The sequence below is a fragment of the Xenopus tropicalis genome, chromosome 6 (assembly GCF_000004195.4).
Source record: "Xenopus tropicalis strain Nigerian chromosome 6, UCB_Xtro_10.0, whole genome shotgun sequence".
Classification (NCBI taxonomy): Eukaryota; Metazoa; Chordata; class Amphibia; order Anura; family Pipidae; genus Xenopus; species Xenopus tropicalis.
This window is the reverse complement of record NC_030682.2, coordinates 153,936,652-153,951,871: the sequence shown is the minus strand read 5'-3', so window position 1 is coordinate 153,951,871 and position 15,220 is coordinate 153,936,652. Positions and strand designations below refer to the sequence as shown.

The 15,220-nt window shown below is 60.2% G+C and overlaps 1 protein-coding gene across 2 annotated transcripts in view; it reads left to right on the top strand.

Moving 5' to 3' along the window:
- The window catches only part of cpsf1 (cleavage and polyadenylation specific factor 1), a 32,830-nt gene extending 17,800 nt beyond the window's left edge, over positions 1-15,030 (top strand). For both annotated transcript variants that reach the window (XM_031904652.1, XM_031904651.1), the window contains exons 20-37: positions 738-916; positions 1,009-1,145; positions 5,143-5,317; positions 5,652-5,858; positions 6,039-6,119; positions 7,183-7,320; positions 7,407-7,559; positions 9,351-9,467; positions 9,548-9,638; positions 10,133-10,217; positions 10,371-10,512; positions 11,279-11,431; positions 12,005-12,181; positions 12,720-12,786; positions 12,872-12,919; positions 13,303-13,585; positions 14,599-14,737; positions 14,894-15,030. In XM_031904652.1, the coding sequence (XP_031760512.1) occupies positions 738-916; positions 1,009-1,145; positions 5,143-5,317; positions 5,652-5,858; positions 6,039-6,119; positions 7,183-7,320; positions 7,407-7,559; positions 9,351-9,467; positions 9,548-9,638; positions 10,133-10,217; positions 10,371-10,512; positions 11,279-11,431; positions 12,005-12,181; positions 12,720-12,786; positions 12,872-12,919; positions 13,303-13,585; positions 14,599-14,737; positions 14,894-14,941 (2,420 nt within the window). In that variant the 3' untranslated portion in view covers positions 14,942-15,030. The remainder of the gene's footprint in view (positions 1-737; positions 917-1,008; positions 1,146-5,142; positions 5,318-5,651; positions 5,859-6,038; positions 6,120-7,182; positions 7,321-7,406; positions 7,560-9,350; positions 9,468-9,547; positions 9,639-10,132; positions 10,218-10,370; positions 10,513-11,278; positions 11,432-12,004; positions 12,182-12,719; positions 12,787-12,871; positions 12,920-13,302; positions 13,586-14,598; positions 14,738-14,893) is intronic.
- Positions 15,031-15,220: the final 190 nt, after the last annotated feature.

Here is a 15,220-nt window from a genome sequence, read left to right as displayed (position 1 = left end):
GGTTGGCGCATAGGGTGGGGGGAAAAGGGCACTGTAAGGGTTGGCGCATAGGGTGGGGGGGAAAGGGCACTGTAAGGGTGGCGCATAGGGTGGGGGGAAAGGGCACTGTAAGGGTTGGGCGCATAGGGTGGGGGGGGCACTGTAAGGGTTGGCGTATAGGGGTGGGAGGGCACTGTAAGGTTGGCGTATAGGGTGGGGGGGCACTGTAAGGGTTGGCGCATAGGGTAGGCGGGCACTGTAAGGGTTGGCGCATAGGGTGGGGGGAAGGGCACAGTAGGGTTTGCGCATAGGGTGGGGGGGCACTGTAAGGGTTGGGCGTATAGGGTGGGAGGGCACTGTAAGGGTTGGCGCATAGGGTGGGGGGAAAGGGCACTCTAAGGGTTGGCGTATAGGGTGGGAGGGCACTGTAAGGGTTGGCGTATAGGGTGGGCGGGCACTGTAAGGGTTGGCGTATAGGGTGGGAGGGCACTGTAAGGGTTGGCGTATAGGGTGGGAGGGCACTGTAAGGGTTGGCGTATAGGGTGGGGGGCACTGTAAGGGTTGGCGCATAGGGTGGGGGGCACTGTAAGGGTTGGCGTATAGGGTGGGGGGGCACTGTAAGGGTTGGCGTATGGGGGGGGCACTAAGGGTTGGCGTATAGGGTGGGGGGGCACTGTAAGGGTTGGCGCATAGGGTGGGGGGGCATTGACAGACGCTGTATACACTGTATAACTGCTCATACTCTTCCTCCCCCCCAGTGAACAACCTGCACTTTATCCCTGTGGATCTGGGCTCCCCCATAGTGCACTGTGCCGTGGCCGACCCCTACGTGGTGATTCTCAGCGCCGAGGGGCAGGTGTCCATGTTTGTGCTAAAAAGTGCGGATCCGTACGGCAAAACTCACCGGCTCGTCCCACAGAAGCCCACCCTCCATTATGTAGGTTTGTCCTTCCTATGGTGCCCCCCACTGGGCTCCCATAACTCTCTATAACTGGCTGATTGGGGGTAACTGTGTCTGTTCTACCCCAGCAATCCAAAGTGATCGCTCTGTGCGTGTACCGGGACGTGAGTGGAATGTTCACTACTGAGACCAGATCCGCCCACTGTAAGGACGACCCCATGGGCCAAAATATGACGGAGGGGGAGGGCACTTTCCCGGAGATGAGGTAAATCCCATATTCCATGTGTCACTAATGTAGGGGGGGCATAAAGGAGGGCAAGTGGTGACAGAGAATTCCAATTCCCAGGTGTCCTTAGTCTTCTTGCACAGAAGCCCCGCTGCATCTGTAAACCCTCTCCTGCCCTGTAGGGCCAAGCCCCGCTGCATCTGTAAACCCTCTCCTGCCCTGTAGGGCCAAGCCCCGCTGCATCTGTAAACCCACTCCTGCCCTGTAGGGCCAAGCCCCGCTGCATCTGTAAACCCACTCCTGCCCTGTAGGGCCAAGCCCCGCTGCATCTGTAAACCCACTCCTGCCCTGTAGGGCCAAGCCCCGCTGCATCTGTAAACCCTCCCTGCATCTGTAAACCCTCTCCCGCCCTGTAGGGCCAAGCCCCGCTGCATCTGTAAACCCTCCCTGCATCTGTAAACCCTCTCCCGCCCTGTAGGGCCAAGCCCCGCTGCATCTGTAAACCCTCCCGCCCTGTAGGGCCAAGCCCCGCTGCATCTGTAAATCCTCCCGCCCTGTAGGGCCAAGCCCCGCTGCATCTGTAAACCCTCTCCTGCCCTGTAGGGCCAAGCCCCGCTGCATCTGTAAGCCCTCCTGCCCTGTAGGGCCAAGCCCCGCTGCATCTGTAAGCCCTCCTGCCCTGTAGGGCAAAGCCCCGCTGCATCTGTAAACCCTCCCTGCATCTGTAAACCCTCTCCTGCCCTGTAGGGCAAAGCCCCGCTGCATCTGTAAACCCTCCCTGCATCTGTAAACCCTCTCCTGCCCTGTAGGGCAAAGCCCCGCTGCATCTGTAAACCCTCTCCTGCCCTGCAGGGCCAAGCCCCGCTGCATCTGTAAGCCCTCCTGCCCTGTAGGGCCAAGCCCCGCTGCATCTGTAAGCCCTCCCTGCATCTGTAAACCCTCTCCTGCCCTGTAGGGCAAAGCCCCGCTGCATCTGTAAACCCTCCCTGCATCTGTAAACCCTCTCCTGCCCTGTAGGGCCAAGCCCCGCTGCATCTGTAAACCCTCCCGCCCTGTAGGGCAAAGCCCCGCTGCATCTGTAAGCCCTCCCGCCCTGTAGGGCAAAGCCCCGCTGCATCTGTAAGCCCTCCCGCCCTGTAGGGCAAAGCCCCGCTGCATCTGTAAACCCTCTCCTGCCCTGTAGGGCCAAGCCCCGCTGCATCTGTAAGCCCTCCCGCCCTGTAGGGCAAAGCCCCGCTGCATCTGTAAACCCTCTCCTGCCCTGTAGGGCCAAGCCCCGCTGCATCTGTAAACCCTCCCGCCCTGTAGGGCCAAGCCCCGCTGCATCTGTAAACCCTCTCCTGCCCTGTAGGGCCAAGCCCCGCTGCATCTGTAAGCCCTCCTGCCCTGTAGGGCAAAGCCCCGCTGCATCTGTAAACCCTCCCTGCATCTGTAAACCCTCTCCTGCCCTGTAGGGCCAAGCCCCGCTGCATCTGTAAACCCTCCCGCCCTGTAGGGCCAAGCCCCGCTGCATCTGTAAGCCCTCCCGCCCTGTAGGGCAAAGCCCCGCTGCATCTGTAAGCCCTCCCGCCCTGTAGGGCAAAGCCCCGCTGCATCTGTAAGCCCTCCCGACCTGTAGGGCAAAGCCCCGCTGCATCTGTAAGCCCTCCCGCCCTGTAGGGCAAAGCCCCGCTGCATCTGTAAGCCCTCTCCTGCCCTGTAGGGCCAAGCCCCGCTGCATCTGTAAACCTCTCCTGCCCTGTAGGGCCAAGCCCCGCTGCATCTGTAAGCCCTCCCGCCCTGTAGGGCAAAGCCTCGCTGCATCTGTAAACCCTCCCGCCCTGTAGGGCAAAGCCTAGCTGCATCTGTAAGCCCTCCCGACCTGTAGGGCAAAGCCCCGCTGCATCTGTAAACCCTCCCGCCCTGTAGGGCAAAGCCCCGCTGCATCTGTAAACCGTCCCGCCCTGTAGGGCCAAGCCTCGCTGCATCTGTAAACCCTCCCGCCCTGTAGGGCCAAGCCCCGCTGCATCTGTAAACCCTCTCCTGCCCTGTAGGGCCAAGCCCCGCTGCATCTGTAAGCCCTCCTGCCCTGTAGGGCCAAGCCCCGCTGCATCTGTAAGCCCTCCTGCCCTGTAGGGCAAAGCCCCGCTGCATCTGTAAACCCTCCCTGCATCTGTAAACCCTCTCCTGCCCTGTAGGGCAAAGCCCCGCTGCATCTGTAAGCCCTCCTGCCCTGTAGGGCCAAGCCCCGCTGCATCTGTAAGCCCTCCTGCCCTGTAGGGCAAAGCCCCGCTGCATCTGTAAACCCTCCCTGCATCTGTAAACCCTCTCCTGCCCTGTAGGGCAAAGCCCCGCTGCATCTGTAAACCCTCTCCTGCCCTGCAGGGCCAAGCCCCGCTGCATCTGTAAGCCCTCCTGCCCTGTAGGGCCAAGCCCCGCTGCATCTGTAAGCCCTCCCTGCATCTGTAAACCCTCTCCTGCCCTGTAGGGCAAAGCCCCGCTGCATCTGTAAACCCTCCCTGCATCTGTAAACCCTCTCCTGCCCTGTAGGGCCAAGCCCCGCTGCATCTGTAAACCCTCCCGCCCTGTAGGGCAAAGCCCCGCTGCATCTGTAAGCCCTCCCGCCCTGTAGGGCAAAGCCCCGCTGCATCTGTAAACCCTCTCCTGCCCTGTAGGGCCAAGCCCCGCTGCATCTGTAAGCCCTCCCGCCCTGTAGGGCAAAGCCCCGCTGCATCTGTAAACCCTCTCCTGCCCTGTAGGGCCAAGCCCCGCTGCATCTGTAAACCCTCCCGCCCTGTAGGGCCAAGCCCCGCTGCATCTGTAAACCCTCTCCTGCCCTGTAGGGCCAAGCCCCGCTGCATCTGTAAGCCCTCCTGCCCTGTAGGGCAAAGCCCCGCTGCATCTGTAAACCCTCCCTGCATCTGTAAACCCTCTCCTGCCCTGTAGGGCAAAGCCCAGCTGCATCTGTAAACCCTCTCCTGCCCTGTAGGGCCAAGCCCCGCTGCATCTGTAAACCCTCCCGCCCTGTAGGGCCAAGCCCCGCTGCATCTGTAAGCCCTCCCGCCCTGTAGGGCAAAGCCCCGCTGCATCTGTAAGCCCTCCCGCCCTGTAGGGCAAAGCCCCGCTGCATCTGTAAGCCCTCCCGACCTGTAGGGCAAAGCCCCGCTGCATCTGTAAGCCCTCCCGCCCTGTAGGGCAAAGCCCCGCTGCATCTGTAAGCCCTCTCCTGCCCTGTAGGGCCAAGCCCCGCTGCATCTGTAAACCCTCTCCTGCCCTGTAGGGCCAAGCCCCGCTGCATCTGTAAGCCCTCCCGCCCTGTAGGGCAAAGCCTCGCTGCATCTGTAAACCCTCCCGCCCTGTAGGGCAAAGCCTAGCTGCATCTGTAAGCCCTCCCGACCTGTAGGGCAAAGCCCCGCTGCATCTGTAAACCCTCCCGCCCTGTAGGGCAAAGCCCCGCTGCATCTGTAAACCGTCCCGCCCTGTAGGGCCAAGCCTCGCTGCATCTGTAAACCCTCCCGCCCTGTAGGGCAAAGCCCCGCTGCATCTGTAAACCCTCCCGCCCTGTAGGGCAAAGCCTCGCTGCATCTGTAAACCCTCCCGCCCTGTAGTGCAAAGCCCCGCTGCATCTGTAAGCCCTCCCGACCTGTAGGGCAAAGCCCCGCTGCATCTGTAAGCCCTCCCGCCCTGTAGGGCAAAGCCCCGCTGCATCTGGAAACCCTCTCCTGCCCTGTAGGGCAAAGCCCTGCTGCATCTGTAAGCCCTCCCGCCCTGTAGGGCAAAGCCCCGCTGCATCTGTAAGCCCTCCCGCCCTGTAGGGCAAAGCCCCGCTGCATCTGGAAACCCTCTCCTGCCCTGTAGGGCCAAGCCCCGCTGCATCTGTAAGCCCTCCCGCCCTGTAGGGCAAAGCCCCGCTGCATCTGTAAGCCCTCCCGCCCTGTAGGGCAAAGTCGAACTACTACCCAGCATGCTTCACTCATGTTTCCAGTTGCACCACTTGCCCCAACTCCTGTAGAGGTCTCTTCTCACCCAGGGCTGTCTCTCTCCATCTGATTTGCAGTCACTCGGTAGATGACGAGGATGAAATGTTATATGGTGATTCCAGCCTTCTATCCAGCCCCAAGAAGGAGGAGTCTCAAAAGAGTAACCCGCCCACAACAGAGAGAGACTTCTCCCAACACCGGGTGGAGCCTTCTCATTGGACTGTGCTGGTGAGAGAGAATGGAACAATGGAGGTGAGTGGCCACTAATCGCATACGTGGGGTCAACATGCAATAAAGGGGATTGTGGGCTGCTGTATCCACCCCCCATACTGGCCACTCCCCTAGACTCTGCTACCATATATGGCAATGTACTGACGGGGCCTGTGCTAGGGAGGGGAAATTGAATTTATAAAGGTGTCATTGTCATGTGTAAACCCACTGCTGGTTCTGACTATCAAACCAGTATTGCGAAATTCATCCGACTCCTTTTCCCACAATGCCTTGCATGCTTCTCCACTGGTCTGTTTTATCGGCTTTTGCTGAACATACAGGTACCTTCTCATTGCACTCTCCCTCGTGCCCACAGATATACCAGCTCCCAGACTGGCGCCTGGTGTTCCTGGTGAAGAACTTCCCCGTGGGGCAGCGGGTGCTTGTGGACAGTTCCTTTGGGCAGCCGAGCGCCACGGGGGAAGGACGGAAGGAGGAGGTCACTCGCCAGGGGGAAATGCCATTGGTGAAGGAAGTACTCCTTGTTGGACTTGGCAACCGGCAGAGCCGCCCCTACCTGCTGGTGAGCGCCCTGCACTTATAGCCCCTCCCCCTCATGTTGGCCACGCCCTTTGGCCAGAAATCTTTCCAGGCCCTTTTTTCCTTAGTTACCCCATGTTTGCTTTCACCCATCACTCCGAGGCATTTGGATTTATTTACCCCCAGTCGTCATTGGCTGAGTGACCAACTTGTCTCCCCACAGGTCCTGGTCGACTCTGAGCTTCTCATATACGAGGCTTTTGCGCACGAATCCCAGGGGAATCTCAAAGTTCGCTTTAAGAAGGTAAAATCCGGGTACTGCGCCCGCATTTGTCCCATCACTCCTGGCACCGGGGGCACATTTAGTATTACGGGGGTAAATCCAGTAACTAGCAGGCAGGTACACAGGTCTAGAGAGGGGTGGGAGCAGTCGGGCGCTAGGGCCCACGGACGGGTGGGTGGGTGGGTGCAGTCGGGCGCTAGGGCCCACAGACGGGTGGGTGGGTGCAGTCGGGCGCTAGGGCCCACAGACGGGTGGGTGCAGTCGGGCGCTAGGGCCCACAGACGGGTGGGTGGGTGCAGTCGGGCGTAGGGCCCACAGACGGTGGGGTGGGTGCAGTCGGGCGCTAGGGCCCACAGACGGGTGGGTGGGTGCAGTCGGGCGCTAGGGCCCACAGACGGGTGGGTGGGTGCAGTCGGGCGCTAGGGCCCACAGACGGGTGGGTGGGTGCAGTCGGGCGCTAGGGCCCACAGACGGGTGGGTGGGTGGGTGCAGTCGGGCGCTGGCGCCCACAGACGGGTGGGTGGCTGCAGTCGGGCGCTAGGGCCCACAGACGGGTGGGTGGGTGCAGTCGGGCGCTAGGGGCCCCACAGACGGGTGGGTGGGTGCAGTCGGGCGCTGGGGCCCACAGACGGGTGGGTGGGTGGGTGCAGTCGGGCGCTGGGGCCCACAGACGGGTGGGTGGGTGGGTGCAGTCGGGCGCTGGGGCCCACAGACGGGTGGGTGGGTGGGTGCAGTCGGGCGCTGGGGCCCACAGACGGGTGGGTGGGTGGGTGGGTGCAGTCGGGCGCTGGGGCCCACAGACGGGTGGGTGGGTGGGTGGGTGCAGTCGGGCGCTGGGGCCCACAGACGGGTGGGTGGGTGGGTGCAGTCGGGCACTAGGGCCCACAGACGGGTGGGTGGGTACAGTCGGGCGCTAGGGCCCACAGACGGGTGGGTGGGTGCAGTTGGGCACTAGGGTGCACATGAGAAGTAAAACAATGGTGGGGGTGGAGGTGGGTCCTTTGCAGACAGGACAGGCTGAATCCGGGGGGGGAGAAGGGGCTCTGGCCCCCGTATGACACTCGGACCCCTGGTGTCTCTGCAGGTTCCGCACAACATCAATTTCCGAGAGAAGAAACCCCGACAGTCTAAGAAGAAATGTGAGGGTTCCAGCGAGGATGTGAATGCCCGGGGCCGGGTGGCCCGCTTCCGCTATTTCCAGGATATATTTGGCTACTCGGGGGTAAGGGCAACCTGCCATCTAATTGGCCAATGCTGCTTCTGAAGGCGGAGCCTGATTATCTCCCCAAATTTCCTGTTTCTCACCAGGTGTTCATTTGTGGCCCTTCCCCTCACTGGCTCCTGGTAACCTCCCGGGGGGCACTGCGCTTGCACCCCATGACTATTGATGGTTTCATCGAGTCCTTTGCCCCCTTCCACAATATCAATTGCCCCAAGGGCTTCCTGTACTTCAACAGACAGGTAATGTCACCGCCCATAAATTACATGTGGGGGTGGGGGATACAGGTGTAATGTGTCTGGACTATGTCTGGGGGAGGGGTTAGATGAGCGCACAGGGTGTAATGGCTTTGTACTGAGCGAGGGGGAGTGGTTAGATGAGCGCACAGGGTGTAATGTCTTTGTACTGAGCGAGGGGGAGGGGTTAGATGAGCGCACAGGGTGTAATGGCTTTGTACTGAGCGAGGGGGAGGGGTTAGATGAGCGCACAGGGTGTAATGTCTTTGTACTGAGCGAGGGGGAGGGGTTAGATGAGCGCGCAGGGTGTAATGTCTTTGTACTGAGCGAGGGGGAGGGGTTAGATGAGCGCACAGGGTGTAATGGCTTTGTACTGAGCGAGGGGGAGTGGCTAGATGAGCGCACAGGGTGTAATGTCTTTGTACTGAGCGAGGGGGAGGGGTTAGATGAGCGCACAGGGTGTAATGGCTTTGTACTGAGCGAGGGGGAGGGGTTAGATGAGCGCGCAGGGTGTAATGGCTTTGTACTGAGCGAGGGGGAGGGGTTAGATGAGCGCACAGGGTGTAATGGCTTTGTACTGAGCGAGGGGGAGGGGTTAGATGAGCGCACAGGGTGTAATGGCTTTGTACTGAGCGAGGGGGAGGGGTTAGATGAGCGCACAGGGTGTAATGGCTTTGTACTGAGCGAGGGGGAGGGGTTAGATGAGCGCACAGGGTGTAATGGCTTTGTACTGAGCGAGGGGGAGTGGATAGATGAGCGCACAGGGTGTAATGGCTTTGTACTGAGCGAGGGGGAGTGGATAGATGAGCGCACAGGGTGTAATGGCTTTGTACTGAGCGAGGGGGAGTGGATAGATGAGCGCACAGGGTGTAATGGCTTTGTACTGAGCGAGGGGGAGGGGTTAGATGAGCGCACAGGGTGTAATGGCTTTGTACTGAGCGAGGGGGAGTGGATAGATGAGCGCACAGGGTGTAATGGCTTTGTACTGAGCGAGGGGGAGGGGTTAGATGAGCGCGCAGGGTGTAATGGCTTTGTACTGAGCGAGGGGGAGGGGTTAGATGAGCGCACAGGGTGTAATGGCTTTGTACTGAGCGAGGGGGAGTGGATAGATGAGCGCGCAGGGTGTAATGGCTTTGTACTGAGCGAGGGGGAGGGGTTAGATGAGCGCACAGGGTGTAATGGCTTTGTACTGAGCGAGGGGGAGGGGTTAGATGAGCGCACAGGGTGTAATGGCTTTGTACTGAGCGAGGGGGAGGGGTTAGATGAGCGCGCAGGGTGTAATGGCTTTGTACTGAGCGAGGGGGAGGGGTTAGATGAGCGCACAGGGTGTAATGGCTTTGTACTGAGCGAGGGGGAGGGGTTAGATGAGCGCACAGGGTGTAATGGCTTTGTACTGAGCGAGGGGGAGTGGATAGATGAGCGCACAGGGTGTAATGGCTTTGTACTGAGCGAGGGGGAGTGGTTAGATGAGCGCACAGGGTGTAATGGCTTTGTACTGAGCGAGGGGGAGGGGTTAGATGAGCGCGCAGGGTGTAATGGCTTTGTACTGAGCGAGGGGGAGGGGTTAGATGAGCGCACAGGGTGTAATGGCTTTGTACTGAGCGAGGGGGAGGGGTTAGATGAGCGCGCAGGGTGTAATGGCTTTGTACTGAGCGAGGGGGAGGGGTTAGATGAGCGCACAGGGTGTAATGGCTTTGTACTGAGCGAGGGGGAGTGGATAGATGAGCGCACAGGGTGTAGTGACTGTGAGGGGAAGAGTCTGTGCTGTTTGTGTGTAACCCCGCTTTCTGCCTGTAGGGGGAGCTGAGGATCTGCGTGCTGCCCGCCAATCTCTCCTACGATGCCCCCTGGCCGGTGAGGAAGATCCCGCTACGGTGCACGGCGCATTATGTCTCCTACCATGTGGAGTCCAAGGTTAGAATGCTGGGGGGTATATGGAAGGGGCACCCCTTCTCCAGTAGATACCCCCATAACCCGGGGCAATTCTCTTCCAGGTATACGCTGTGACCACGAGTGTGCACGAGGTTTGCACCCGCGTCCCGCGCATGACTGGGGAGGAGAAAGAGTTCGAGACGATAGAAAGAGGTTGGGCCATTTCTCCATGTCCTTCATCTAGTCTTCTGCCTTCTTGTACAGCCCTGTCTGTGATTGGCTGCCTCCTTAACTCCTCCCACCCTCCATCCCTTCTCTATAACTCCTCCCATCCTTCCATCCCTTCTCTATAACTCCTCCCGCCCTCCCACCTTCCATTGCTTCTCTGACTCCTCCGGCCCTCCCTTCCCTGTGACTCCTCCCACCCTCCATCCCTTCTCTCTGACTCCTCCCACCCTCCATCCCTTCTCTCTGACTCCTCCCACCCTCCATCCCTTCTCCATTACTCCTCCCTCACTCCTTTATTACTCCTCCCTCCTTTCTCTGTGACTCCTCCCACCCTCCCTTCTCTATGACTCCTCCCTCCCTTCTCTGTGACTCCTGTTCCAGTGTTTGCACAGTTGCCCCTCCTGCTCTCATTGTTGACTTGCAGCTGGTTGCCATGGGTTACTGCCCCGCCCCCTCACCTGGTCTCTGTGCTGTTTCAGACGAGCGCTACATCTCACCTGTGCAGGAAGCATTTTCAATTCAGCTGATTTCCCCGCTGAGATGGGAAACGATCCCCAACACCAGGTATTGTCCCCCCCCCCCCGGGCTGCTGTACAGTGTCATTCTATTGGCTATCATTGCTCTCAATTCTTGGCCCCTCCCTTCTCTCGTGGGGCTTTAGTTCCAGCCCTGACTGTGGGTTGGACAGAAGAGCTCACACTCTGCTCTCGGTTTCAGGATAGACCTGGAGGAGTGGGAACACGCCACATGTATGAAAACCGTGAGCCTGAAAAGTGAGGAGACGGTGTCGGGGCTGAAGGGGTACATTGCTGTGGGTACCTGCCTCATGCAGGGGGAGGAGGTGACCTGTAGGGGGAGGGTAAGTAGCAGGGAGAATATCTTCTATTCCTTGCCCCCTCTATCCTGCTTATACCCATGCCTCCTCCCTCCCCTCCCTTCCTCCTCCCTCCCTTCCTCCCCGCCTCCTCCCTCCCCGCCTCCTCCCTCCCCACCTCCTCCCTTCCCACCTCCCCGCCTCCTCCCTTACCACCTCCCCGCCTCCTCCCTTCCCACCTCCCCGCCTCCTCCCTTCCCACCTCCCCGCCTCCTCCCTCCCTCCCTCCCCGCCTCCTCCCTTCCCGCCTCCCCGCCTCCTCCCTTCCCACCTCCCCGCCTCCTCCCTTCCCACCTCCTTGCTTCCTTCCTCCCCGTCTCCTCCCTCCCTTCCTCCCCGCCTCCTCCCTTCCCACCTCCTTGCTTCCTTCCTCCCCGCCTCCTCCCTCCCTTCCTCCCCGCCTCCTCCCTTCCCACCTCCTTGCTTCCTTCCTCCCGCCTCCTCCCTCCCTTCCTCCCCGCCTCCTCCCTCCCTTCCTCCCCGCCTCCTCCCTTCCCACCTCCTTGCTTCCTTCCTCCCCGCCTCCTCCCTCCCTTCCTCCCCGCCTCCTCCCTTCCACCTCCTTGCTTCCTTCCTCCCCGCCTCCTCCCTCCCCGCCTCCTCCCTTCCCACCTCCCCGCCTCCTCCCTTCCCACCTCCCCGCCTCCTCCCTTCCCACCTCCCCGCCTCCTCCCTCCCTCCTTCCTCGCTGCCTCTTTGCTTAGCCCCCCCGTTCCCTCCCCCCTCACAGTGGAACTTCCTGCCCCCCCAGATTCTCATTATGGATATAATTGAAGTGGTTCCGGAGCCGGGGCAGCCGCTCACAAAGAACAAGTTCAAGGTTCTGTATGAAAAGGAGCAGAAAGGACCAGTCACCGCCCTGTGTCACTGCAACGGGTATTTAGTGACTGCAATAGGGCAGAAGGTAAGTCAAGAAGGGGCAGAATCCCCCAAATAGGATCTGGCTCTGTAGAGAGGCACAGGAGTGGGCGGGGCTCACACTGGTTGGCTGTGCCAGTAGAGAGGCACAGGAGTGGGCAGGGCTGACACTGGCTGGCTGTGCCAGTAGAGAGGCACTGGAGTGGGAGGGGCTCACCCTGGTTGGCTGTGCCAGTAGAGAGGCACAGGAGTGGGCGGGGCTGACACTGGTTGGCTGTGCCAGTAGAGAGGCACAGGAGTGGGCGGGGCTGACACTGGTTGGCTGTGCCAGTAGAGAGGCACAGGAGTGGGCGGGGCTGACACTGGTTGGCTGTGCCAGTAGAGAGGCACAGGAGTGGGCGGGGCTGACACTGGTTGGCTGTGCCAGTAGAGAGGCACAGGAGTGGGCGGGGCTGACACTGGTTGGCTGTGCCAGTAGAGAGGCACAGGAGTGGGCAGGGCTGACACTGGTTGGCTGTGCCAGTGGAGAGGCACAGGAGTGGGCGGGGCTGACACTGGTTGGCTGTGCCAGTAGAGAGGCACAGGAGTGGGCGGGGCTGACAGTGCTTTGTGTTGGCAGATCTTCCTGTGGAGCCTAAAGGACAACGACCTGACGGGAATGGCGTTCATAGACACTCAGCTCTACATCCATCAGATGATCAGCGTCAAGAACTTCATCCTGGCGGCGGATCTAATGAAGAGCATCTCGTTACTGCGCTACCAGGAGGAGAGCAAGACCCTGTCCCTCGTTAGCAGGGTGAGTTACGCCTGGCTGCCAGTAATGGGGCACTTACCCCTGGGGCAAACGGGGCAACTCAGCCAATCATAGAGGCGCATCCCTGCTCTGTAGGGAAACTGCCCTGGGTTGGTACCCACAGGGACTCGGGGGTAACATGTTGCTCCCAGTGCCCCCAGAGCAGGGGCTTAGTTTGAATTGATAAGGAGGCATTAAGGGCATGGGTGCCTCCCATAGGCTGCCTGTACATATAGGGGCTCCCACATAGCCAATCACAGCCCTTAGTGGCACCCCAGGTACCTCATGCTTGTCTTGCGCCCCAACTTCTGTTTCTATAATTCAGTGTTAGAGGTTACAAGGGTTGGGGGGCAGTAACTGAGACCAATGATATGGGTGCGGCTCCCTGACTGCCCCATAACCATCATTATTGCCCCTAAACCATCATTATTGCCCCTACACCATCATTATTGCCCCATAACCATCATTATTGCCCCATAACCATCATTATTGCCCCATAACCATCATTATTGCCCCATAACCATCATTATTGCCCCGGCAGGATGTGAAGCCGCTGGAAGTTTACAGTGTGGAGTTTCTTGTGGATAATAACCAGCTCGGCTTCCTGGGTGAGTACAACCTGCACCCCCTTGTCTGGCCCATATTCTTCTCTCTCCCCCGAGGGGTCTCTAATCCTTATGTTCTGCCTTTCAGTTTCAGATCGGGACAGAAACCTTATCTTGTACATGTACCTTCCTGCAGGTAAGTGCCCCTGTGTGCCGCCCTACTCCCCTTCCCTTGCCCCTGTGTGCCGCCCTACTCCCCTTCCCTTGCCCCTGTGTGCCGCCCTACTCCCCTCCCCTTGCCCCTGTGTGCCGCCCTACTCCCCTCCCCTTCCCTTGCCCCTGTGTGCCGCCCTACTCCCCTTCCCTTCCCTTGCCCCTGTGTGCCGCCCTACTCCCCTCCCCTTCCCTTGCCCCTGTGTGCCGCCCTACTCCCCTCCCCTTCCCTTGCCCCTGTGTGCCGCCCTACTCCCCTCCCCTTCCCTTGCCCCTGTGTGCCGCCCTACTCCCCTTCCCTTGCCCCTGTGTGCCCCTCCTGCCCCGCGCTACACACAGGGGGTAACTCGGTGTTTGCCCCCCCAGCTAAGGAGAGTTTCGGGGGGATGCGGTTGTTGCGTCGCGCAGACTTTCACGCCGGCTCCAACATCAACTCGTTCTGGAGGACTCCGTGCCGGGGGGGCAGCGAGGGGCCGAGCCGGAAGGCGGTTCTGTGGGACAATAAGCACATCACATGGTTCGCTACGCTGGACGGAGGGGTGGGGCTTCTGCTGCCCATGCAGGAAAAGACCTACCGGCGCCTCCTCATGTTACAGAATGCGCTGACTGTCCTGCCCCACCATGCCGGCCTCAACCCCCGGGCATTCAGGTAATTCTGCCCCACAGTACCTGCCCCACCATGCCGGCCTCAACCCCCGGGCATTCAGGTAATTCTGCCCCACAGTACCTGCCCCACCATGCCGGCCTCAACCCCCGGGCATTCAGGTAATTCTGCCCCACCATGACGGCCTCAACCCCCGGGCATTCAGGTAATTCTGCCCCACCATGACGGCCTCAACCCCCGGGCATTCAGGTAATTCTGCCCCACAGTACCTGCCCCACCATGCCGGCCTCAACCCCCGGGCATTCAGGTAATTCTGCCCCACCATGACGGCCTCAACCCCCGGGCATTCAGGTAATTCTGCCCCACAGTACCTGCCCCACCATGCCGGCCTCAACCCCGGGCATTCAGGTAATTCTGCCCCACCATGCTGGCCTCAACCCCCGGGCATTCAGGTAATTCTGCCCCACAGTACCTGCCCCACCATGCCGGCCTCAACCCCCGGGCATTCAGGTAATTCTGCCCCACAGTACCTGCCCCACCATGCCGGCCTCAACCCCCGGGCATTCAGGTAATTCTGCCCCACAGTACCTGCCCCACCATGCCGGCCTCAACCCCCGGGCATTCAGGTAATTCTGCCCCACAGTACCTGCCCCACCATGGCCGGCCTCAACCCCCGGGCATTCAGGTGATTCTGCCCCACAGTACCTGCCCCACCATGCCGGCCTCAACCCCCGGGCATTCAGGTAATTCTGCCCCACAGTACCTGCCCCCACCATGCCGGCCTCAACCCCCGGGCATTCAGGTAATTCTGCCCCACAGTACCTGCCCCACCATGCTGGCCTCAACCCCCGGGCATTCAGGTAATTCTGCCCCACCATGCCGGCCTCAACCCCCGGGCATTCAGGTAATTCTGCCCCACAGTACCTGCCCCACCATGCCGGCCCCAACCCCCGGGCATTCAGGTAATTCCTCCTGCCCCACAGAACCAACTGGTACCTCCCCCCCCCATACAGGGAAGTTGTGTCCCACCCTGACTGTAACCCCCCCCCACATTGCAGGATGCTGAACTCCAGCCGGCGGATGCTCCAGAACCCAGTGCGGAACGTTCTAGATGGGGAACTCCTGAATCGTTACCTGTATCTGAGCAACATGGAGCGCAGCGAGCTGGCCCGGAAGATCGGCACCACAACAGATATTGTATGGGAGGGGGTGTGGCATGGGTGGGGGTATCTGTGTGGGTGCAGGGTGGGGGTGCTGCCTGTGATAGGTCAGGCAATAAGGGGGCGGGGCTCCATACAATATGGCGGAGTTCATTACTGACTCGTTTCTCTTTTTTCTGTTCCTGCTCATTAGATCCTGGATGATTTATTGGAGATCGACCGGGTGACGTCGCTGTTCTGAGCCCCCCATGTCCCCCCCATGTGCCCCCCCCCCATCAGTCTTTCTGTACAGTTTGTGGTTTTTTTATGAAAATGAAACTTTAGAAACAACACTCAGTGTCTTTGTCTGAGTCCCCCCCCCCCTACCCTGCATGTTGGGGGGCTATAGGGGAGTTTGTGTGCTGTACAAATGGGGGTTCCCTTGCCCTATGGCCTACTATTGCTACCAGTACAGGGTGTAATGGCAATTCCAGCAGGTCAGGGTTCTAGGTGGTTCTAGATGACCCTTCAGAGAACATTG